Raw genomic sequence first — 24,866 nt, forward strand, 5'->3', positions numbered from 1 at the left:
TTGAAGGCAGAGTGTTAATTCAGGCTTTTGATTTGGGAATGGAATTTTCTTAGCTTTCCATTTGTCATTATTTATCTAAAAATGTGAATCAGCCCAGGGAACAGCAGAGAAAGGCTTACAGGTGGCCTGCACAGATCCCTAAACAAATGGGGCTTAAAGGACCCAGTTTATCTAATGTCCAATAAAGGCTAAGACCCCATTTAAGCCCTTGATTCCTCCAGAAATTGGTCACTGGTTTAACAGCAGCATTTGGATGAACAAATGTTCAGTTCTGGACTGCCTGATTAGATTTATTCCATACAGATTCCCCAGGTGGTCTCCTGTCTTCGCTGAAGAGTTCAAAAACACACCATTTAGTTGATAAAATTGAATCTCCCACAAGTTAACGGAGTGGAACCAGCCACTGGTGCAGATTGTAGCACAAATGCTCCCTCGGAAGCCAGGCTGGAGGGGCCAGATATTTTCTTAACAGTTGATTCGATGCAGTTCAGTGGTTGATGGTGTGTGGAAGCGGAATGCCTCCCGAGGATCCAATACCCTCCTGTTTACGTGGCTAGCACCTCAAAGGGCACACATGATTTCTTTCCCCTATAAAGTGAATCTGGGCATTTTACAGCTGGAAAGGGAGCGATTCCATTTGAATTCACCAAGAGGCAGAAGGCAAAGAAGCATGATGGGGCTTTTAAGGACATTCTTCCCCGATTGACAAGGTCCTGGGGCCACCCCCTAAGAAGCTTTGCCATAGGACATTTCTTGACATCACTCAAGGGAGGCCTGTTATCTTAGCTACATTCACATGGAGTCTAGGGTTCTTAATGTATCAGCTTAGGAGTAACTATAATCTAACTCTCGAAGTTGAACACACTTTTAACTATAAGCCCGTAACATTTCTCCCCTATAAAATAAGAAGAAAGCAGTAAAATTATTGAGGGGAAACATACCTTTCAGCCACTTTGGACATTTTCAAACAGTGTCTATCAATCTGTGCATTCAAAAATGTTATCTGGGGAAAGAGAGAGCAGAGAGGTTGAGACCAAAACAGAATTCTTTTTTCCCTCCCTTTATTCCATAAACCCAGATCCTCCATTTCCACCAAGATCTGAACGACCTCTGGCAAGACTTCTCCTGCCCTCCAGCATTACGCTCCGGCAACCAATTGGTCCTTTTGGAAAATCCTATTGCACCCAGGATTCTTACTCTATAAGTTAGCCTAGGGCATGTACCTGTACTGTGTTATAATTTAAGTCTTGATTCCCAAAAGCTATTCTAAAACTTAAAGGCAACATATATTCTACAAAGCTCAGTAATAGCACAGGGTTAATATGTGCACGGTGAAAATCTATTTTGCTTGAATTCCAGTGACCATCTCTCTGCCCACCTTTTTTACACATGTAGGAATCTATGTGCTTGGCATGTTTAAATTGATCATCAAAGAGCTATATTGCAGATGTCTGTTTCTTCTTCCCTAACTAGTAATCAATGTGCCATAGGATGACACCCAGAAGTTTTTACTCTTAAACCCATCCCTCTTCAGAGGCTGGGAAAGCATGATGCAAAGAGAAGGTTCTCAAGTTGCCTCAGTACCAGTAAATATCAGAAGAGAGTGATGTAATTAAGTGTGCTCTGTTGATCTGGGCTTCTCATAATGTTAAGAAAATGACATTAAATCAAATCACACTCAAATGGCGTTGGGATAGGGCTTACTTTATTCTTTTATTTTTAAATATTTTTGGTACTGAGGATTGAACCCAGGGATGCTTTACCACTGAGCTACATTCCAGCCCTTTTTATTTTGTATTTTGAGACAGGATCTCACTAAGTTGCTCAGGGCCTTGCTGAGTTGCTGAGGCTGACCTCAAACTTGCAATCCTCCTGCCTCAGCCTCGTGAGTCTCTGGATTACAGGTGTGTGCCGCCATGCCCAGCTATTCTTAAGCTTTCCTTCTGAACCATGGCAATAGCATTGGTAGTGGTCTCTGGAAGCACATTATACTTTTTAGGGTCCTGGGACATGATTCCCTCCTTCTCCCAACTCCCACAGCCATCCGTGGGATTCAGCCCCAGCATTGGAACTTCTCGTTTTGCACTTCTTTAAGAGCTGCTCCTGGAGGATTCATCCTCCCAGGCTTCCATAGGTCGTTCATGATGCACCCAAAGTCTCCCATCGCTGGATTCCACAGTGGTTTCTAAGAACTCAAAGCTTTCTCAGTCTTCCCACGTGAGCACTAAAGGGGATTTTAAACCAGCCATGTCTCCTCCTGGAAGCACAGCGGTGGCATGCATTCACCTGTTTCCGAATGTCCTCTTTTGTAGTTTTCCTGATTGGCTGACTGGGTATGTGAACAGGACTCTGTGACTGGGACTCTTCTGTCACACCGTACACGGACTAGAAGGAGCAAGAATAAGATCATGTCCTTCAGAGTTGAGGGGCGCCCGGGGGTCAGCTAGTTCAACCTCTCATCATATTCTTTCCATCCCCTCTATGAAATCCACACAAGAGTGACAAACCTTTGCTTAAATTTCTCAAATGATGGGAATTCTACCTCTTGGGGCATCTCATCCCATTTTGGGTTTACAACTGCCTGAAAATTCTTCCTTTTGTCAAGTTGAAATGACCTCCTTGCATGTCACTGTTTTTCCGGATATGGTCTATGAGCCCATCTGCGAAGAATCACCTGGGAACACTTGGTAAAGGTACATCTTGTGGAGCTCACCCCAGACCTACTGTGAGTAGGTTTGGGATCTGTACTTTTATCAAACGTCCCAGGTGATTCTGAGGCTAAAGAAAGTTCAAAAACAACTGCTAAAGGTTATTGCAAAAGTTCCTTTCTAAATTTTCTACTTGGCAGCAGATGACAGGTCCATCTGGCACAAAATTGAGAAGCAGCATTTCAGGCTTTCTCTTTTAAGTGAAATAGATTTCTGGCCTCAGTTTCTCTGCTCGTCTATAGCTGTGACTCTTTGAAAACTGTTCCTAGTGCTGTGAAGAGACTCAAAGTCTCCTTTGTGTTAGGAAAGAAACAAAGCCCTGAAGGACATGCAGGGTGTAACTGAAATCTATAAAATTGAGAAGGGTTCAGATAAGGTACAGGTGACTTCATGAAATTCTGGAATATTAGAATTAGAATTAGGGGCTCTTAAAAGATTAAATGAGAACATCCAAGACAAGACTAATAATTGAAAGTATAATACAGTAGGCATTGTTGTCTCAGTGACAAACCCAATACACAGTAGATTCAAAATTTGTATGTATGTGTGTACGTGCATGCACACACAGAAGTCATCCCTAGCCTGAAATCCTCCAAAATTTGAAACTGTTTAAGTATCCACCTGATGCCCTCAGTGGGAAATTTCATACCTGACCTCATGTGACAGGTTGCAGTCAAAATACAGGCTCACTAAAAAACTGTGTAAAATTACTTTCAGGCTGTGTGTCTATGATACATAAATAAATTTTGTGTTCAGGCTTGGGTCCTATTCCCAAGATATCTCAGTATGTATATGCAAATATTCCAAACTCTGAAAAACAATCCAAAATCAGAAACATTTCTAGTCCGGAGCATTTTGAATAGGGGATACTCAATTTGTGTGTGTGTGTGTGTGTGTGTGTGTGTGTGTGTGTTAGAGAGACAGAGAAAATTGGTCATTATAAGAAGTAGGACTATTGGGGACAAAACTCAAAGCTTTTGAAAGTAACATTATGGAGAACAGTCACAACACTGTCCTTGGTACTGTGCTAGGGTGGAGGTATGGATGGATGTGGTACCCCTGGCTGAGCTCTGGCCACTCCCCTTTTAAAGTGAAATTCAAGTGACCACTGAATCATCTATAGTTGGGCAAGATGGTGATTGAGTTTGAACAATCTGGCTACACTAAAACTCTTTCATTTGCCAAGTGCCAAGTGCCAAGCTCATTGTCACCCCAGGGAGGGGGCTCTCCCACTTTTTGTGCCCTTAGTTCTCTTTCCTTGCTGCCACCTCCCCAGAGCCATGGGCTTTGCCCTTCATCTCACTTGACCCTGATTTCAGGATGCCCTTGGGAAGCCCCAGTCTGGCCTCCTGGGGGCTCCTGACCCAGCCCACCCTTCCCCTAAGACAGCCCTCCTGGCCTGGTTGCTTGTTGACTGGTTTCCTTTCCACCCACCCAACTCCATGAGAACCTGAATCCCAGCAGCAAACATGGTGCCCAGCACCCACGTCACTCAAAACATACCTCTAGAATTTATGAATAGAATGGTTTCAAAAGATAAAATATGATAGAATTCCAAAGAGAAAATTATTATGTGGAGAAGACCAGAAATGGAAGGGCTATTTGTACCAAGAAGTTTTAATTCAGCTAAACGAGCGAACCTTTTTAACCTTTTGTGGATTCTTCAAACGCCGACATTTTCTGATGTCCATTTCTGTTGTGTTCACACAGCCTGGCTGAGAGAGGAAAATCATACAGATTATGAAGTGAAAATTGTTCATCCCATTTAGCGCATCAGAACCAATCTTTAGCTTCCCCATTACGATAATGCATGATGGTTTTCATTTTGCTATAACAAATGCTCTTATGTTGCTGTGAGAACCCCTCCGGAATTCTGACCTTATGGAAAGGATAATATGTAGTGGGAACAGTGTACTGTTTCTAAGAGCAAACTTATTATTCAAGTGGCAAGATTGCCAGTTCCTAAAATGTATCTGTAACCTGAATCAGTGTTTTCAATGATTTAACAGATAGGGATAGGATGCCAAAAATATTGAGCTGCCCACGTGCATGAGCCCAGATCAGGATGTACAAGTGCTGTTCTGCCTTCTTGTTTCAGGTCTCATACTGTAAGCCAGTCTTATTTAGGGTTTAGGTTTTTGCATTTCTGGGCTTTTGTTGGTAGTTTTTCTGTTTACAATGGTCCCCAAGCAGAGTGCTATAGTGCTGTCAGGTGTTCCTAGGTGCAAGAAGGCTGGGATGTGCCCTGAGGAGAAAATATGTGTTAGATGAGCTTCACTCTGGCATGGGTTATAGCGTAGCTGGCTGTGAGTTCAATGTTAATGAACCAACAGTTGAGGGCATTTTTATACAGAAACAGACATTCAACAAAGTTTCATATTGATCAGTTGACAAAAATGTAACCAGAGGCTCACAGGAACCCAACCCTGCACTTTTCTGGAGTCCTTGCTTCCATGTTCACTAATTCAGTGTTCACAGGTACCCTACAGAACATCACTACTGTGAACGACAAGAACTAACTATATTCGAAAGACAATGGTTTAAGTTTAGAGTTGAAAGACAATGGAAATTGTTAATTGGGGGGAAATGTAAACTTCTGGGGTTCAAAGTTTTCCTGATAGAATTCTTATCACTCCTCCGTTTCTATTTCCATATTTTCATAGATGGATAAAAGGTGGAAATGGACATATATTCTGGAATATCTGCTGAGATTTTAGGAATGAATGGCAAAACTAGTTGTACAAAGTGCAGAAATTTTCTTAAGAATGAGACACCTGATCACCAGAGACAGTCTTTTCTTTGTAAAGAAGAAAACAGGAAAGTTAAATATATACATATGTCTATATATTTATACGTGTGTATAAATATATACCCCCTGGAAAACTAAGTAGAGCTTTCTCACCACTGGTCTGTGGACATCCCAAAAGGCCCGTTCCTGACTATCCAAAATTTTTCTTTCTGTCTTGTCCTTTTTCCGATCGATCCTGAAAGAGAGGAAATAAGAGGCTTTCATATTGTTTTCCTCCCTGACTCTAATTCTCTTCTCTCATTTCTAGAAGCTTAGCTGCACTCAAGGATGTTGGCACCCGGGTGGTCCCTGCTCTCTGCAGGTGTACAGTTCCCTCTGGGAAACCAGATTCCACACGTGGCAAGATAACATGTTTCAGGCTGGATCATAGATTGCCATAGAGGTGCTACAAACACGATGAACCCAAGGGAAGAGGAGAGGATGAAGTCGGCCATCTGAAGTGTTAAGATCTGGATTACTGAGAACCGAATCACCCATTGACATACCCCTGCTCTTGAAGGGAAGGTGCCCACACACGTCTAGAAGAAGGAATATAACTGCTGGGTTGGCAGTGTTCCATCTCAAATTTGAAAGTTTACTTTAGTTTCAGAGCCTCATAGAAATGTCTTTAAAATGCTGCAGGTAGGTATTTTAAAAGTCACTTAAGCCAACTGGTTTTCTAAAGGCAAAATAATGGCCCTAGCATGTGACAAGATTTAGAAGGTAAACGTCACCAACCTCAGGTGGGGGAGACAGAAATTGCAAAAGAGAAATTACAGGTGGCAAAGACAGATTATTTATGTCCCAATCAGCAGCTCAGATAAGAGACTTTTTTTTTTTTTAAAGCATGTGTTATTTCATGGTGTCTAAGTAAAAAGCAACTCGGATTAATTGCCGTGTAACTTCTGGCTCTCAGCTCTCTTGGGAGCACTTTAGTTTACTGGACTGAAATAAACCTGTAATCACCCCATGATTTTTGTGATAATTACTGTGTACTTAAATGGCCCACAATTATAATGTAATCACTGAGTTAATCAAAAAAGTTAATGGAGAAACACCATATATGTACAAAGTGCCAATGTCCCCTCCCCTTATACCGTGATGCTGTTTGATTGTGCAAGAGCAAATGTGCTCTCCTCTCTGCTTCCCAGTGGCTTCTGAGGACGCAGGTTCCTTTCTTCCACAGCCCATCCAAATCCCAGCCTCCGACCCACCGGCTCTCCCACCTTCTGTTTTCCCAGAGGCTTCTGCTGCAGCTCAACGCCAGCCTGGTGCCCACCTTCCTCTGGGACTGCCGGGAGCAATGGGGTAATCGGCAGGTGGCTGGCAGACCGGGCAGGGGACAGGCAGAGATTGCAGAGGAGGACGGCAATGACCAGTACAGTGCACTGGACCAGATGACCTTAGGTCATTTCCACCTGTGTCCACAGCTGCGATCCATCCTCACCACGCAGACTGAGACCCAGCTCTAGGGGAAGCGCGATGCCACCCGTAGAGTGTAAAGTCCATGGGGTCTGCCCGCATGCAGATGGTGCCCAGGGGAAAGGGGACTTGCGCTCTCCCGCTCCACATCCCTGTCCCACCCCTGCTTTATCCCACTTTTCCTAGGAACACTGCTGGCGGAAGCAGATCCCACTGGACAGGACAAGGGAGACCCCACCACAGCAATGCCATGTCCAGAATTACATGGATCTGGTTGATAACCATGTTTGTGGGCTCGGGGACATTCATTCCTCATCCTTCATATCTCCTTAGAGAAGAGATTTCGACTATATATTCAGGGAGGGGAAAATATGGAAAAAATCCCTCCAACCTTTTTCTTCTTTTCATCTCTTGATTTTTATGGAGGAAGAATGACTTTGCTTACTGGTAAATTTGAAAGGGTATATTGAGAACACTTAGGCTGATCCTCTCTGTCCCTGTCTAGGTCAGCTGTCCTCAGGATATCCCTTCTCTGCATGCAATGGATGGGTCAGCTCAGATACCTGTTTTTGCCTGGGAAGTACAAATTTAATTTGGGCTCGAGACCACAGATACAAAGCCATGCTTGATAATCTTTCAATTAATGGGCTCCAAATGTTTGATTTCTATGTCTTATAATAGGTTTTAAACTCCTCCCCTTTAGAGATAAAGGGGAGAGTGGTTACTTGTCCCCCTAAAACTTCAACATGTTTTCCTATGAGGACCAAATCTCCAACCCTACTGGGTTGGAGGGACAGTTGGAAATCGTGGGCAAATAGCTACACTTACAAGAGGTCTGCCTTTGGGAAGATCCCCTTGCCTACCGAGGCACCTTCTTTTGAAACTATTTTAGAGCTATGTGGGTTCCAAGGATGAGACCTATCCATCCTGACCCCACTTTCTTCACGGCTGCTCTCCTGAGAGATTAAAGAGGTGAATGGCAGCGGGAAACCTGGCTTCAGCAATCCCACCCTCACACCATCTCCTGTTTCAGAGGAGATGTTCCTTTTTCTCTCTTGGAGGGTCTCTATTATGTGCACCTACTTTACTTGAGCTTCTGCTTGCATAAAGATGAATTCCCACTTCCTGGCGAACGCCCTCTGGAGTCTTGCTAAGTTCTCCTAGGGAGAAATGAAATCAACAAAAAGGCATTAATCATCGTAAGTGAACGCATTGACACCCGTGCTTATTACAAGGCAGCCATCCATTTTGGTTACTCCCAACCAAACAGCAGGGCCCCACATTAAGTCGGCTGGACATGAACACAATTTGACTTTGCACCACACTCTGCTTGTACAGAGCCGAACTATTAATATTCATTTGCACATCCATTAAGCTCGAAGTCTCTGTGGTTCACCTGATACCTCTCTTCTTGTGTGTTTTATAAGAGCACAACTCACATAGCACTTGTTATAAAGGCTACTGAGCATCATGGTTTGTGGCTATAGGGAAGGGATGACAGGGTCTTTGCAACCTGTTGGGTCTCTCCAAGAGCAAAACCAAGGATGAACCTCTCCAGGACAAGCCTTTCAGCAGGGATCTGGGAAGTTCGCAGGGGAGGAGAACCAGGAAGACTTGGCATGAGTGATTTTTAATGTCAGGATTCAAAAGTGCACCAAAGGGAGTGCCTCCATTTGTGATTTTCATGAATGGAAAGCCCCAAAACAGGAGAAAGGAAGTCATCAAGGATTGCTGTTAGGAAAAAAAAGCGGAGAAGTATTTTTTCGAAGTCTGCAGACTTAGCTAGTGGAACATTAGGACGGTGAGGAGGGGAGTCTGACAGGCCCCCTAATGATCCTCCTAATTCTGATTAATGCAAGGCCAGAACCCACATTATGCTATGTATTTTCATAGAACTCATGCCAATGCTAATTGATTACCCTCATTAGTGGATTATTATTATAAAGGGAGCTTCAACTGAAGAGCATCACACATGAACTCACAGCTATTACCAAAGCTTGGTGTGCAAGTACATCTAAAAATCTGTCCTTTTGACTTTCCACTGTTCCTGGGAATCCAAGCTGCTGATGACTAAATGTCAGTCAATTAGGGAGTAGTTATATGAACTATGACAAAGTCACACCATGGAATACTAGGCGGCCATTAAAAATGTTACTGTAGATTAGTATTACTGCCATGGAACGTTTTCTCAGATAGTGCCGTATAGGACTGGGAGAGAAGCACAATAATCTTTCCTGTACAATTCTATTTTTTTTTTTTTTTGATAAGGAAGGAAAATGTATGTATAGAAAAACTGTGGAGGGGGAAATCATAGGTAATATAGGTAATATAGGTTATTATCTCTCCTTTCTTGCTATCTGAATTTTTGTTTTCTACAAAGAGAATATAACCAGAAAAATTAAGTAAAATCACTGCATTTTGGAAACAAAATGCTCTTTTCTTGTTTGTTTGTTTCTAATGATTTTTGTGCAGGACCTCCACCTGAAAAAACATGTCATATTCTTTACAAACGCCAGAGCAGAATAGTTCAGTGTGACAGAAGAGAAAACCCAGTAAAATGCATCGGGAGCTGGTGCAGTTTTACTTCTGGGCAGGACTTGTTTTCTATATGGGGGAAGAGAAACAGGGGGGAGGGGCCCCATCCCTCGCAGTCTGGATCTTTCCTAAAGGTTGTGTTAGGGCAGCGATGTATCGTGTTAAAGTTTCTTGTCCCGGTTACACACGGAGTAAACAGCCGTCTTCGGAAAGAAGGGCGATGCGACTTCTAGAGCATCAGAGCCACCCTGCCAGGTTTGCTGGGGAAGATCCTAGGCAGCATTCCTTCCCACGGTGGGACATGCAGACTTAGCCAGGTCCCAGGTCTCTGGACCAGCTTCTGCCCTGCGTCCTCCTCCTCTCTCTCCTCTCAGTCACAGGTGCACGATGCCAGAGAGATCAGAGAGGGAGGGGAGCCGTCCACAGGTCCTGCTTGCTGTCCCTTGGCACACACATTTATTTGCTTGAGGGATCGAGGGTATAGGTAGCTTGGTGAGCTTGGGCACAGGTCCTCAGGGGAGGCGAGGCCTGGCAGAGGGACCTCATTATTCTTCTGGAAGACTGGGACAGTGCAAGTGGGAGGGTGTTTGGAAGGTGAGCGGGTCTGAAGATGTGAATGCCGGACCTTCCAAGGAAGGGTTGTCCCCTGCCCTCAGTGTCCCCTCTCCTCCCACAGTGGCTGGTCCCTCAGTCTTCTCATGGCTGAGCAATACCTCTGCTGGGGGTTATGTAGGGATTGGGAAGTGGAAGGTACAGAAGTTTAGCCAATTTTCCTGATTGTCTGTGCCACATATAAAGTTCAGTTTGGGGGAAAGATTCTGCCATCAAAAGTTAAAAATATGTCTGAAGCTCTTTCTTCAGGTTCTCTGTGCTTTGGTGGCCAGGCCCTGTCAGATGAAAATGGTTAGGAGCATGGTCGTGGGACCTCTCGTTCTTGCAAGAAGGAAGAAGATGGGGGAGGAAGGTAAGAAAGCAGGAAATGGAGATAGCTGGGTGATACATATCTTATTTTCTGGATTGAATTTTGCCTTAGATTATGCAGGAGTGTGGGTATAAAGACACAATTTTACATTTCACTTTAAAAGATTACTGTATAGTAAATTTGACTTTTTAACTTTTGCAACAGTTAACACTTCTGTGAATGTGGACACATGCACAGGTTCATGTAACCACAATCAGGATACAAAATAGTTCCTCACCCTCTCAGGATCTCTCCAGCTATCACTTTATAGTCACATCCTACCCCACCCATAGCCAAAGTCACTGATATTTTTTCCCTCATGATAGTTTTTTCTTTATAAGAATGATATATAAATCATTGAGACTGACTTGAGACTGACTCCTTCCATTCAACATAATGTCTTTGATACTCAGCCAAGTGACTGTGTATATCAATAGTTCATTCCTTTTTTCCTGCAGAATAGTATTCCATTGAATGGATATATCATCACACTTTAGCCAGGGACCTGTTAACATACATTTGGATGGTTTTCGGTTTTTAGTTATTACATATAAAGCTGGCTTGGACCTTAGTGTACAGGCTGTCCTGTGAACATAAGTTCTAATTTATCTTGCATATGTATGTAGCAGTGAGATTACCAGGTTATATGGTAAGTGTATGTTTATAAGAGACTGCCAAAACATTTTCCAGAGTGGCTGTACCGTTTTGCCACCACCAGTCATACAGGCTGGTTCCGCATGCTCACTAGCACTTGGTAATGCCAGTATTTTTTATTCTACTCATTTTAAAAGGTCTGTGGTGGTACCTCACCATGGAGTTCGCGTGCTTCCCAGAGGGCTAATGACATTGGCCATCTTTCTATGTGCTTCCTTGCCATCTCTTTGTCCTCCTTGGTGAAATATCCGTTCAAGTACTTTGTCCATTTTTATGTTGAGTTGTTTATTCTTTTGTGGCTGAGTTTTGAGTGTTATTTATATAAAATGCAATTTTATTGTGATGTGAGAGAAGCTGAGAACAGAGGAGAGTAAATAGAAGAGACCCTGTCCCCCTGTCAGAAAGCGACTAGACGGGAAGAAAGGGAAAACACAAGCTTAGCGCTTGGAGCGCCTCCCACATCTGTGGGAAACTGCCACACTTACGGCTTCATAATCAGCCAGTTCCAGCCTCGCTTTGTTCTGCATGGTCCTCTTACAGAGATAGATGGCTGGAAGGAAGAGAAAGGGCAGCTGGGTCAGGCCACAAGGCAGGGGAATCATAAACCCACCCACCCACCCATCCCTCCATCCCTCCCTTCATCCCTCCATTTATCCATCATCCATCTGTCCATCCATCCATCCATCCATCCATCCATCCATCCATCCATCCATAAATTCATCCATCAATCCATGCATCCATTTTTCCATGCATTCAGCCAGCTGGCCCTCACTGTGTCCACTCTGTCCTGTGAAGAATGTTTATCCTAAGGAGAAGTCATGCCACCTGACCTCTGGGAGGCTCTCTGTAGGCCAGGATCCCTGAGGACCCATCTGCCAATCCTGGCCACTCCTCTCCTTCCCCTTCACTCTGCTGCACCCAGACACGCTCCACGCAGAGTTCTTTCTTTTACAAGTAGACCGAGTTGCCCTGTGACTAAGACGTGCATGAATCCTCAGTGGCTTCAGAAGAAAGGCCAGGATCCCTAGGGAGGCCAATACAGGGATCCAGTCTCTGCTTGTCTGTCAACCTTGTCTGTCACCCTCCGTAATCCCTCATCCAGGGATTACAAGGCCACCGCATTTCCAGCTACTTAGTTTCCCTCCTCTGCACACGTGTCCCTACATGGATGGCCTCTCTCTTCTCTCCCCTCTCCCTCTGGCTGGTGACCTCCTGCTAGTCTCTGACACCTGCTCGGTACCAGACCCCATCTGTGCAACCTGCAACCAGTCCACTGCCCTGAACTCCTGTGTTTCCTGACTGTCCATTGCTCTATGCTGAAGGTTCTTTAGGGACAAGGCTATGTCTAATCCAGCTCTAACCCTGCCCCTAGCCCCTGGACCTGTCCTGCCAGGTGGAAGGAAAGAGCAGGGGAAAGGCAGGACAAGGTGGGGCTCTCGGCTCAGGTGAGGGAAGGGTGGCCTCCCTCACCTCCTCTCCCTAGCTCTGCTTCTTGGGGTCTTTCTCCTGGTGCCATTTGGAAGGATCCAGGGAAATGGGTGAACAGCATGAATGAGTAATCGGATGAGCAGAAGAGAAGGTCACGCAGGACCCGTGACTATGAAGCTGTTTGAACTTAATGACTCCAAGACCTCGCAAGCCCAAGGCCCTGGGTTCAAATCCCCAGCATCGCAAAAAAAAAAAAAAAAAAAAAAAAAAAAAAAAAATGACTCCAAGAGACCGTTAGTCCGCTCCTTTCTGGCTCAACCAACTTCCTCCATTTGCTCTGAAATATTGACTGACAGCAGCCCGTGACCCCCGGCGCTTTGCGGCTAGCAGCCTGCTCTCTGGGATGCCCATACGCCTGCTTCCTACTGTTGAACCGTGTGCTGACGGGGGCACAGTTGTGGTGGCTCCCAAATCTGCTTATGTCAGGCATACTTGTTATTTTGACAATGTAAGTTCACTAAATATTATATATACACACAGTCTCAGAACATTGGTTCTACTTAATGATTATTTTGTCTTTACAACAATGTGAAAGCTATATGCACCCGATAGAAACCATACTTTGAATTTCAAATTTGGATCTCTTCCCGGGCTAGTGCTATGCGGTTTGCCACTCTGGAGATGCCAGGCAGTGGCGGAGAGTCACAGCTCCCGGTCAGACGTGGGCTCCAGGGTCTGTGGTGTGTGTCGGTTGCTGAGCCCTGATGTTCGGTGGGTGAGATGTACTGAATGTACCTTCAGCGTTTGATGTTTTCAGCGTATGTTGGGTTTATCAGGGCGCAGCCCTTCCATAAGTTGAAGGGCATCTCTACCAATGAACTTGATGTGAAAAGAGAGGGTCATCGTTCCTATGAGGACTCAGCTGAGTGGTCAGAACAACTTAACTAATAAAGGAGAAATCAGTGAAGGCAACTGCTGGTGAATTTGTCACAGACGAGACAGCTGGAAAAATACATGAAAAAAATAAGAATAATCTAGGAGAGTATTCAGGAAGCTTCAAAAGTGTCTTGTGATTCTTGATCACAAGACAAGATTCTTGATCAACAATACCCCAGCTGGGTGATTTGAGTGTGGCTTATTTGAGACAGAAGCTCTAATTCTTGGCATCCACAGCGGAAGAGAAGTTGTGGTCCTGCCTCAAAGACTGGCGCATCACATACCTTTGCACACCTCACATTCCTATGAAGAGCTTAAGGTCTCGTTTTTAAAGTGATTTTCTGTTCTCCAGCTTTCCCAGTGAACTAAGCAGCGCCTGCTCTGCACAGTGTCTGGTGAAGGGGCGTCTGTCCTTCACAAAGCACCTCCTGCAGCCTCTGGCAGTCTGTGGATTTGGGAGCAACCTCAAGCAGGAAGCTTGGCCCCTCGCCTGCCCTGCAGCCCTGGTCTCGGTACCTGCGAGCAGCATAGGTCAGTGCAGGTGGCAGTTGCTTTAACAAAGCTGCCCATGGTGGATGGTGTTTTCCAGTAGCTAAATGTCAATCTCAGAAAAGGTATCATGATTTAGAATGTGAGGTGTTCCCAAAAAGCTCAGATGTGAGACAATGCAGGAAAGTTGAGAGGTGAAAGGATGGGGTTATGAGAGCCTTAGCCTACTCCGGACCTGAATCCACTTGAATGGATTAACTAACTGGGTTAATCCAGTGTGGATGGAGAAGGTGGGTCACTGGGGGTGTGCCTCTGGGGTATATATTTCGTCTCTGGTGAGAGGAGGGCTCTCTGCTCCCTGGTGGTGGTGTCCTGAGCTGTTTTCCTCCTTCACGCCACAATGTTCTGCCTCATCTCAGGCCAAGAGCCAGGGAGCTGGCTGTCTCCGGACTGAGACATCCAGAACTGTGAGCCCCAAACAAACTTTTCCTCTCCTGAGTTGTTCTTGTTGGGCTTTTTGGTCACGGCGGTGAAAAAAGCTGACTAAAACAAAAAGCTAACCCAAATTTGGACTATGAAGCTAGAGTCATCCCAGGACATTTCCAACCCATCTGGGACAAAATGGGCCAGCCAGGTGGGGAAGTGAGGCACAGGGATGCAAAGCTGGTGCCTCACTGGTGACAGTGCGTCCTGGTCACAGCTTCCAGCCCACTTCCCTGTGGTCGATGTCACGCATTAGGGTGTCTGTTGGGGAGGGAGGGTCCTTGGTGCTGACCTCCCCTGGGCTTGTCTGCCCTACCACGGTCCTTCCCCTGCAGACATTGTCTCCCTGTCCCCAGGCCTGGAGTCCCTCTGGGATGAACTGACTTCTGCCTTGGGCTCGCCACATGTCCCCAACATAAAAATGCAGTGTGTTTGTAAAGGGGACAGATTCATGTGCTATATGTTAAATTAAAATACAAAAAATACTGAACTCATTGGATTTCAGTGTACTTAAACAACAGACCCCTTTGCAATCTTTCTGTCTTGACTTGGGACATCACTGTTTACCTGGATCTCTTAAACTGGAGAAACACAAATCACTTAATTCTCTATTTTCCTTATCCTCTAGTTATTTTTAGAAGAACACAATTTAAGTATTGGAAATAACTTGGCAGCCACCAACTGTACATTCCTCACTTACAGATGGGGAAAACCAAAGCGCAGAGAAGAGATTCACCCAGAGGCTGGTGAGTGACAGCTGGGATGAGAATTGAGGTCACGTTCGGACTTTCATTGTGACATTCTCTGACCCATTTACTCATTAATGTATCTATCCACTCACTCATGAAAACTGCACTGTGGCTGGGCACAGTGGCATATGCCTGTCATCCCCAAGATTCAGGAGGCTGAGGCAAGAGGATCGAAAGCTGGAGGTCAGCCTCAGCAATTTGGCAAGGCCCTAAGCAACTTAGCATGACCCTGTCTGAAAATAAAAAATAAATAAGGGCTGGGGCTGGGGCTGATTGGTAGAGCACCCTGGGATTCTCACACACACACACACACACACACACATACACACACACACAGAGTCTCCTTCTGCCAGGCAATGTCTCAGAGCTGTGAGGCCACTGTGTGATAACAGCACTGCTTGGACTGAGTGCAGAGAGTCTGGCCCAGTCCTGGGGACTTTCCAAATGTCCACTCATGCAATCCTCATGACAACGCTGTGAGGGTGTTCAGTGACCATACCCATTTTACAAACAAGGGAGTGTTTCAAGTCCTCCCTCCTTGCTGGGGACCTACCACGGCCTCCCGAGCTGTGGTGTCCATCCTAATCATCCCTTCCACGACCGAGGCTTGATATCGCCTGCCCCTCTCCTCTCCCCGCCCCCGCCTCATCACTGTGCAGCTTTAGGATGCTCAGACCAGCCCAGCCCCTCTCCCTTCTTCCCTGCCTGACCCGCTGGGCAGGCAAGACTGTAACTTGGTCCAATCTATGACAGAAATCATCAGTGATAAGCGAATGTTTGTTGAATGAATAAAAGTTTCTGGGTTTTCGTCAATCCGAATCACTCTGATTCTGAAATCTGCACTTCAGTTTCACCTCCTGACTGACGGGAGGACCCTTAGGGCAGTAATGTTATTGCACCACTCAGGAACAATCATACCAACCACGGCCACCACCAGGGCAGCACTGGCTCCTCCCAGGAGCCAGGCGCCAACCTCGCAGGCGTTTCATTTAACCCTAACAAAACAGCACTGGGAGACAAGCCACAGTCTTCCTCTGACTTAGATACGAGGTTTCTGAGCACAGAGGAGTCAGGTAACTTGCCAAGATCACATAGCGAGTGGAGTTGGTTGATCCTGCAGCCTGCCGTGCTGAATTCTCACTTGGTAAATACTGACTGATTTTCTGGCTAAATTGATCTGGAAATGTCGGTGAGTGCTTTTGTATCCCACACCTCAGCTTCACCTGATTTGCTATCTATTGATACACACGAATTCAAAATGATCTAGTTTTAATGAGAGCCTGAAATAAACTGTCATTTCTGTCCCTGTTCATACCCACTCGATTATGAAATGGGGAAAACAGGTACAGAAAGGGAAATAATGTTCACATCGAGGTGTAAGAGGTGTGGATGTGGCCCCGGGGCAGGTCCTGACCTCCCCGAGGTTCTCCACACCTTCCCACCCTCTCCACGCAGGGAAGAATGTTGGATTTTGCATTCGCAAGCGCACAGGCTGCTGCGTGGAACTCAGTAGTGATCATTCAAATTCCAAGTTGGGCTGCTGCGAGTCTCCCAGCCCCAGAAGCGCTTGCTCCAAGTGGCCAAAGGCAGCCTTGCTCTGAGCCGGAGGCCTCGCCGGTCCCACTCTTCTCATCGACCCATGCACGGGGGTCTCAAGGGCCACGGAGGTGTCTGTGGACAGCCAAGCAGACAGCCTGAGGGCCTTGGCCATCCGGTGAGGGTCCCCAGACTAGAACAAGCGCAGGCCTATCAGGCGATGGCTGTTCCCAGGCTGCTCCCCACCGCACACCTGCACTTCAGAGCCTGCAGCCCACCCCAGGGTCTCCTGGACACTCCCCCGAGCGCACCAGGCCCGGCTCCCTCTGCTTGCTGCACTCTATCTGCCTTCCTGTTGCACACGATCCTGCCAAGAACCCGGGAGAAGTGGTGGGTCTCATGCCACAGCAGCCACAGGATGCGATGCCCAGCGGGTGCTGGTGCAGTGGCTTCAGGCACAACACGCACAGGGCGGTGAAAGGGCCTGGGTGTCAGGGCCACTCAGACCCGAAGTCGCCTAGGGTTTGGATGCCGCTGGTGAGGGTGAGGATGGGCTTCAATGAGAACCTGGCCCATCAGCAATGTTTACTGAGCTCCAGCTGCACCAGGCTTGGGGGACGTGAGAATGGATGAGGGGCCAGGCTCCACTCTCATTGGCTTAAAGTCAACTGGGCCATCAGGCAGATATGATTGTGGGGGACATGGGCTTTCTGGGCCTCCCATTCTTTATCTTAAGTATAGGGACAGTGTAATTTCTTCAGAAATTTGGTACATAGAAATATTCATTAGCCTCTACTGAGTTGGATAGGTCCCCACCTAGATAGATATGGCTCCTTACTTATCTCAGCTTCTGACTTCACCCTCTTTTTATTTCCCTAGTCCAAGGTGACATCTGTATACCCACCTTTGGTTTGTCTTCCTTTCACTTCCAACTATAAAACCACTGATGAGCTCTCAGTAAGTCTCAACAGACCTGTGAGAACAGGAGGGGACAGGGAAAGTCGGCTCCTTGATCCAGCCCTCCCTGAAATCCTGCTCCTGGAAGAACTGATCTAACTTTTCTTCCAAGGACTGCGTCTTGCAGTGTGTTCAATGTCAACAACACCAGAAAGGGCTAAGCAGGGTGAAAACCCTTCCTTCCCAGGCACTGTGGTCTCCAGGTGCCAAGTACCTGTCTTTTGCACTCTGGGAATAACTGGAAGTGTGGACGAAGCTTCAGTTCTTACCATAGTCAGTGTTTTCAGGTTCCCAGCAGTTGGAAGGCCAGAAATAAGGAGCCTGCAAGAGAGTACTAAGCATCAGTACCTATAGTACAAGACTCTCTGCACCCACAACAGACCTCTCCCACAGCAGGCTCTCTGCCCGTCTTCTGGCTGACTCCATAGCCAATCCTTTGACACACCTGAGATCAGTCAACATTTTCATCTAGTTGTTCAGAAATAAAAACCAAGCTCAGCAAAATAAATGCAAAAGCAAGACTTTTTTTTTATGAGGCAAACAATTCTTTTTTTTTTTAAAAGGCTTTAGATTGTTGATGCAAAGTACCCTTGCCACATAAAATACAGGACATCTGCCTATTTAAATTTGAATATTATATGGGGTATCCTTATATTTAAAAATATTTACTGTTTATGTGGAATTAAAATTAAACTGTGTATCTGTATGTTTAATCCTCTAAATTTGGCAATCTCAGGCCACAGTAACACAAAGTTTATTTACTTATTCTATTTTACGTTATGTAACATCACGAGAGGGTATGCAGAACACATAGCAGAAGTAGTATTATGAACAGATCTATATCACTAAATTAATTCCTTCTTTGGCCATAAGACCTGGATAGTTGGATCTCTCCAAAAAGGGAGAAAACTAGCACTATGATTCACATTTAATATCACTTTACATTTCCAAATAATTTCCCACATACTGTCTTTTAAACACATTGGTCTTATGAGACAGGATGAGGTGAAGAATCCTTATGCAGAAACAAGTGGTGTCTAATAATAGACAGAGGCTGGCAGTTTCCTGGGCGCAGAGCCTGGGTTCCTTCTTCCCTTTAATCCACTGAAGACCTTTAACACAATCCCTGCCACAATTCCCTGTAGGGCAGGGATGGGGGGAGCAGTGTTAGTAGAAACTTCACCCCAGCATGAGGGGAGCCAGGTCACCTTGGCCCAAGTGGAGGCTGCCTCCGAGAGGCACTAATGCCACATCAATTCTCTGGGCACCTCCAGTTTTCTCATCCGTAAAGTGGGCAATATTTATCCCTCCACCAACAGTTCGTTCCTCAGAATAAGTGAGGAAACACGCAGAATGTCGGCTGTGGTCTGAGTGTTGGCGCCCAGCTTCTGCCATTAATGAAACTTAATCCCCAAGGTGATGGTACTGGGGGACTTTGGGAGGTGCTGAGGCCATGAGGGTGGAGCCCTTAGGAGTGGAATTAGTGCCCTTCCAGAAGAAGCCTGGAAGAGACCCTTGTCCCTTCCACCAAACAAGGACACGGCTGGAAGGTGTCCTCTGTAAAACCGTTGGTCCTCTCCAGACAGCAAACCTGCTGGAGCCTTCATCTTGGGTTTCCCAACCCCCAGAACTAGGAGAAGCAATTGCTTGTGTTTATAAGCTGCCCAGTGTGTGGCATTCTAAGGGGCTTAGACGGTGCCTCTCAGCAGGCACCTTTTATTCCTACTCAACTGGGCCAACAGTGACCCCGATGGATGCTGTCTTGGGTTTCCCAGTGCCGCTTCCTTGAACACCCTTCGCTTTTCCAGGTGGTTCTAATCTGAGTTCAGAAACGGTCTCTTGAGGCAGAGGCGCTGCTGGGCCTACCTGGAAACGATAAAAGGTACCATCGTCCTTCATGGAGAGAACATGGTCCGAGATGGGAAAGATGTAGCCCTGGGCAGCAATCAGGCTTCCCAGGTGTATTGCTTCAACTGTGGAGAGACAGAAAGAGTCAGGAAGCCACGAGTTAGCTGAAGCTCATACTGGCAGAGCAACAAGGTGACCCGCAGTCAAGTGTCGTCGCCCTCAGGGGACTGTGTTCGTGCTGTGATGGCACCAACTGGTGGTGGGTGGGGAGGGGAGATGCCTAGAGATGGGAAGGGCTGACAGGAGCTGGGGCTCCTCTGGGTCCTGGCTCTGAGAATCTGACAGTTCTGAGCCTTCCAGAAGAAAGCCAGGTCTTGCTTCATGGATAAGAACAGCAGCACTGGCATAGATAAACTCGTATTTAATTAAGTGAGATATTTCACATGAAGTGCTTAGCGGTGTCTGGTACAGGGCAAATATTCAATAAGAGCTGGCAGCCCTGATTCATGGTCTCATTTCATCTTGTTTTATCATCCTCGGCCGGGAGGACGCAGCCCCACTGCCCACAGGGACTCAGATTCCCCGTGCTGTCCCCCAAACAACACTCCCATCGGTGGTGAGTATGGTTTTCCCTTCTTGTGTGAGTGTAGATAAAAATTCACTTTCTTAGAAAATTGGAAGAAGAACAATAGGCTGGGTAGTGACGTAGGGAGGTCAAACTGAAAGAAATATGATTTGCTGTGATTCACCTCTTATTACTTTAGCATCAGCCATTACTAGATTCATATTGATAGTAAGAATTTATGTTTTATCTCAAGCAGAGCTAAGGAAAAACCCAAACCTAAATGGTCTTACCACACATAAGAATTGCCTACAAATCTCAAAGTACTTTCATTGGTTAAAAAGCTATATCTGGGCATGGAAATGATTGACGTGCTCAGGGAGTCTCTCAGTAATTGTTAATTTCCTAAGCTCCAAATTTTTAACAGTGACTTGTTTTGGCTTTACTTGTAAACTCTGCAAGAGGTTGACTCTAATCCAAATGCTTTACTTACTAGGAATCACCTACTCCTCTTTGGAGAAGTGTACACTTATAACCGGTGGATTCAAAATGGATGGAACTTTATTTTACTTGCTTAGGGATGACCAGTTTGCTTTTTAAGCTCTATACAGCTGTCCCTTGGTAACCATGGGGGAATCATTCCAGGACTCCAACAGATACCAAAAACTGTGGGTGCTCAAGACTCTTGTATAAAATGGCCTGATATTTGTGTATAACCTATGCACATTCTGTCTATACTTTAAATCATCTCTAGATTACTTATAATGCCAAATGCAATGTCAATATTATGCAACTAGTTGTCAGACTGTGAGGCTTAAGGAATAATGACAAAAAGAGAAGTCTGCACGTGTTGAGTGGAGATGCTATTCCCCCCCAATATTTTCCACCAAGGTTGGTTGAATTTGCAGATGTGGACCCAGAGAAATGGGGGGCCTGCTGTGTGCTTCAAGAATCATGGGTCCAGGAAGAAGGGGAGTTTCCTCATCTGCAGCTGCTCCTTTCCCGGGGACAGAAGAAAAAGATACAGGAAGAAGGTGACCTTCATGCCACAAGTATTGGAGCTTAAATGCTTTATTCTTTGAAGAAAAACGTTTTTATTTAGAGAAGAAAGGAAGGAGCTGCAGGCAGGTGTTGGACATGCCTGGCTTCCCAGGGCTCTGCTTCGTCTCATCTGTCCCCTTCTGTACCCAGCTGGCAAATCCTTCTTAGCTCCTCCTAGTCAGTGACTTCTCAGAAGCCCAAACCAGTCCCAATACTTTGAAGTCCTCTGGGCATTCGAGTATAGCAGACCTTCACAGACATGACCATCATCAACAAGACCTTTCACAGAAACTCCTCATGCCAGGCATCCTTACTTACTACTACCTGGCTTAAGGTTCTCAAAATAATAATAAAAATAATAATAATAATAATAAAACAATAAAATATGTGCCAGAAATACAATGGTTATTTTAGAAGAGTAAAGAAACCAGTGCTCCGATAGCTAAGCTATGGACCAATCTGGTGCCCTTCAACAAATGAATGTATAAGAAAATGGAATGGAATGGAATATTACTCAATCATAAAGAAGAATGAAATTATGGCATTTTCCCATAAATGGAATGAACTGGAGACTATCATGCTAAGTGAAATAAGTCAATCCCCCAAAACCAAAGACTGAATGTTCTCTCTGATAAGTGGGTGCTGACTTGCAATGGTGGGGGTCAGGGGGGAGTTGGAGGTTTACCAGACTGGACAGGGCAGAGTCGGGGGAAGGGAGGGGGGATGGGAATAGGAAAGACATCACTTTCCTATGTTCATATATAAATTCACGACCAGAGTAAATCCATATCATGTGCAACCACATGAATGGGAAGTTATACTCCAGGTATGTATAATATGTCAAAATACACTCTATTGTCATGTATACCTTAAAAGAACAAATTAAAAAAAAAGAACAGAGGCGTTTTAATGTTATCAAGACTATTTTCTGCTGATTTCCTTGTATTTTTAATTGCTTGAAAGAAAATTAAGTCTGACTAGAGTTAAGATTTATTCAAATCTTCATTTTTTCTAAAGTCTCCTTTGGTCTGTAGCTCCAGCTAAATAAAAAACTACTTAAAAAAAATAGTGCTCTTTGAAAAGACCATTATGTTCCTTAATTTAGCCTCATAATCAAAAGAACCATTGATAGCAAATAAATGTAACCAAACTGGTGGATGCTTATTTAGTCCGGGTTTCAGGAGTGCATAATCAGAAGTCCAGGCTGCAGAGGGGAAGCACCTGGGTGAGTTCTACCCTTTAAAAGGACTTCATTTATAGTTTTTCCCTGGTGAACTAAGAATTTGACCAGAATGAAGGATTTTTCGAGTTGTGAGAGTGGACACTGAATAATGTGAGAGGCCTAGAGTCACTTCCACAAATGACCTGCTTTTTTGGCACTCAGATTTCCAGCCAACCATATTCAATTGATCTGTATATAAATTGTTTCATGGTCAACAGTAGATGAGGACTGTTGGGTTAAAATGTGAGAACGCTGAGCTGACATACTGATCCCAGCAAGGAATCTCATCTGAAGGTCAGACGCTGAGGGTGGGCAATTAAAAAAATCCTCAGAAAGTATGGTGATTGAGGGCCACTTAAATTGGAGTAAATGGTTCCAATCAATGCCAGCGTCCATCAAGATCATCAGACTGGATTCACATCGGTGGATCTTCATAAGTATGACCTTTAGGCATCAAGAATATCCAGATAAGCAAGACCAAGAAATGCATGATAAATTCAAAAAGTATTAACTAATAGCACATGGATAATCAACTCTACTTATCTAGAATTTTCATTTTTCTGGAGCCCTCTTTCCATTTCCTAATTATGCTTTGAAAATAAATTTTCCTGTTTCTTTCCTGGTGGGAGAACAGATTTGGAAACTGTCTTATTAGCCAGGGTTTGTTGTTGTTCTGGTGAGGCTTTCTTAATTGAATTGCACAATTACAGAAAAAAAAAAAAAAACCCAAAACCCACAATTCCTTTGCTTCCTGCAGAAGCAGAAAACAGAAGGAGTCTTAGCAAATAATTAAACATCTTAATTGTGGATCAGGCAATCTAATTTTAAGTGCTGGCTCTAGAAGGCTGTTCAGTGAGAGTGCTACAACTTATCTTTAATTGCTGGGGCTAACGAGAATTCATCTCGTTCCACGTGCTCATGTATCAAGCTCTTTGGCATTCTAAAGAGTTGCTCATTTCCTCAAAGGGTGATTTAAATTTGAAGATAGATATTCAGCAGAGAAAATGTATTAATTTTATTTGTAAATAGAGAGATTTCACACACATTCCGCAATTCACATCGGTAAGCCCCATTCCCGAGATGGCAGGAGAGCCCAGGTTGCAAGCTGGTTATGGGAGGCAGGGGTCAAGGGTCAAGTACCTGGGTCCTCGATGGAAAGGTTCTTCATGAGCCACTGCACGATGTCAGTACCTGCAACGACAGAGCAGTTTTGACTGAAGACCTCAGGGGTGTTTAAACCTGTGGCAGAAGAAACATGTTTACCTAAGAGAATCTGAGTTCTAAATCAGCCAACCTAAGAAGCAGATTATGCTGAAGATTGTCCATCCTTATCCAACCCTTTCCATTCATTGGTACATTTTCAGTTACTTGCTTTTCCCAAAAAGTTTCACTTTGGATGACTCAGGTTAGATCCACATTTCTAGGGAGAAATTACAGGAGACTTCCTGGGAATAAAGATGTCGACTCCTCTAGACAGGTGAGCCTTCATCGGGGGCCCCAGACCATTTCCTGAGGACTCCTCAGCTCCCTACCTTTACTGACAAGGGTTGCCTGACACAGGAGTTGCAAAACTCCCTCATCTCTTCTGGCATGGGCCCATCTTGAATCAACGTGCCCCTGGGTCAGTGGCAGAAATTTCCATGTGTTCACCAAAACCCCTTTCTTCAATCACTGGGCCTCATGACTATTTTTCCAGATTCCCCTGAAGTTGGGTGTGGACCATATTCTACCAACGGAATGTGAATAAAAAGGACAGATGCCACTTCCCGACCTAGGTAGCCCTCCACCCCTCCTGCCCCTCCCCTTCCCCACCGGCTGGATGGAGAGGACCCAAGAACTTAGAGACGGCAGAGCCACAGTATGGAAGGAGCTCTGGTTCCAACCACGAAAATGAATGCTCATTTGGGGCTCTTATTTGATCTAGAAATAAACTTCATTGCATTAAGCCCCTGAAATTTGGGGATTTATCTGCTGTGGCCTCTGGTGCTATCTTAACAAATATAAAATCTCGAGTCAGCAGGGACTTGACTACCCTGACCCTCGCCCCACTCAAAACAGCCTGGATAACGGGGGCTGTCACCTGCATTTAGAAAAACCTAGCCCCTGGGAACTCACAAATCCCCCAGAAGCCAGGCTGCTCCAGGTAAGTGGTCCTTGATTTCTCTGAATGGAAAGTTGTCCCCCTCTCTCACTTCCCTCCTTTGGCCTTAGTTGATGAGAGAAAAGCAAACCCGAACCCAGACCTAACCATCGTGTGAGATGGCTATTGGACCATCCTGGTGAACCACCAAAGTCTCCCTCCAGGGGAAACGTGCCTGGGGGGTGGACTTGCCTGACCTGGAGCTGCTCACCATTTTGGTCATAGTCCTTTGCCTCCCTTTGGAGACATACACTTAGCACCCACATTCTAAGAGCAACGCAGCACAGGAGAAAGGAAGAGTCCAATTTTCTGGAAGGTCTGATAATAATTTGTCCCCCAAAGATCTCACTTTAGAGTGAGCAGACCATTGAATAGGGTTCTGTCACCTCAGCATGGAATGCTTGATG

General features: G+C 45.3%; 1 protein-coding gene across 10 annotated transcripts in view; it reads right to left on the reverse strand.

The window, feature by feature from the left end:
- Positions 1 to 24,866, reverse strand: part of RGS6 (regulator of G protein signaling 6) — a 560,790-nt gene that overhangs the window by 81,320 nt on the left and 454,604 nt on the right. For all 10 annotated transcript variants that reach the window (XM_079129808.1, XM_079129805.1, XM_079129809.1 and 7 more), the window contains exons 4-12: positions 23,460 to 23,510; positions 19,513 to 19,619; positions 17,916 to 17,967; positions 11,554 to 11,618; positions 8,002 to 8,078; positions 5,611 to 5,692; positions 4,349 to 4,423; positions 2,287 to 2,385; positions 942 to 1,003 (exon numbers count right to left, since the gene is read on the reverse strand). In XM_079129808.1, coding sequence (XP_078985934.1) covers positions 942 to 1,003; positions 2,287 to 2,385; positions 4,349 to 4,423; positions 5,611 to 5,692; positions 8,002 to 8,078; positions 11,554 to 11,618; positions 17,916 to 17,967; positions 19,513 to 19,619; positions 23,460 to 23,510 — 670 coding nt within the window. The remainder of the gene's footprint in view (positions 1 to 941; positions 1,004 to 2,286; positions 2,386 to 4,348; positions 4,424 to 5,610; positions 5,693 to 8,001; positions 8,079 to 11,553; positions 11,619 to 17,915; positions 17,968 to 19,512; positions 19,620 to 23,459; positions 23,511 to 24,866) is intronic.

This window comes from Sciurus vulgaris, assembly GCF_902686455.1.
Source record: "Sciurus vulgaris genome assembly, chromosome: 2".
NCBI classification, from domain to species: Eukaryota; Metazoa; Chordata; class Mammalia; order Rodentia; family Sciuridae; genus Sciurus; species Sciurus vulgaris.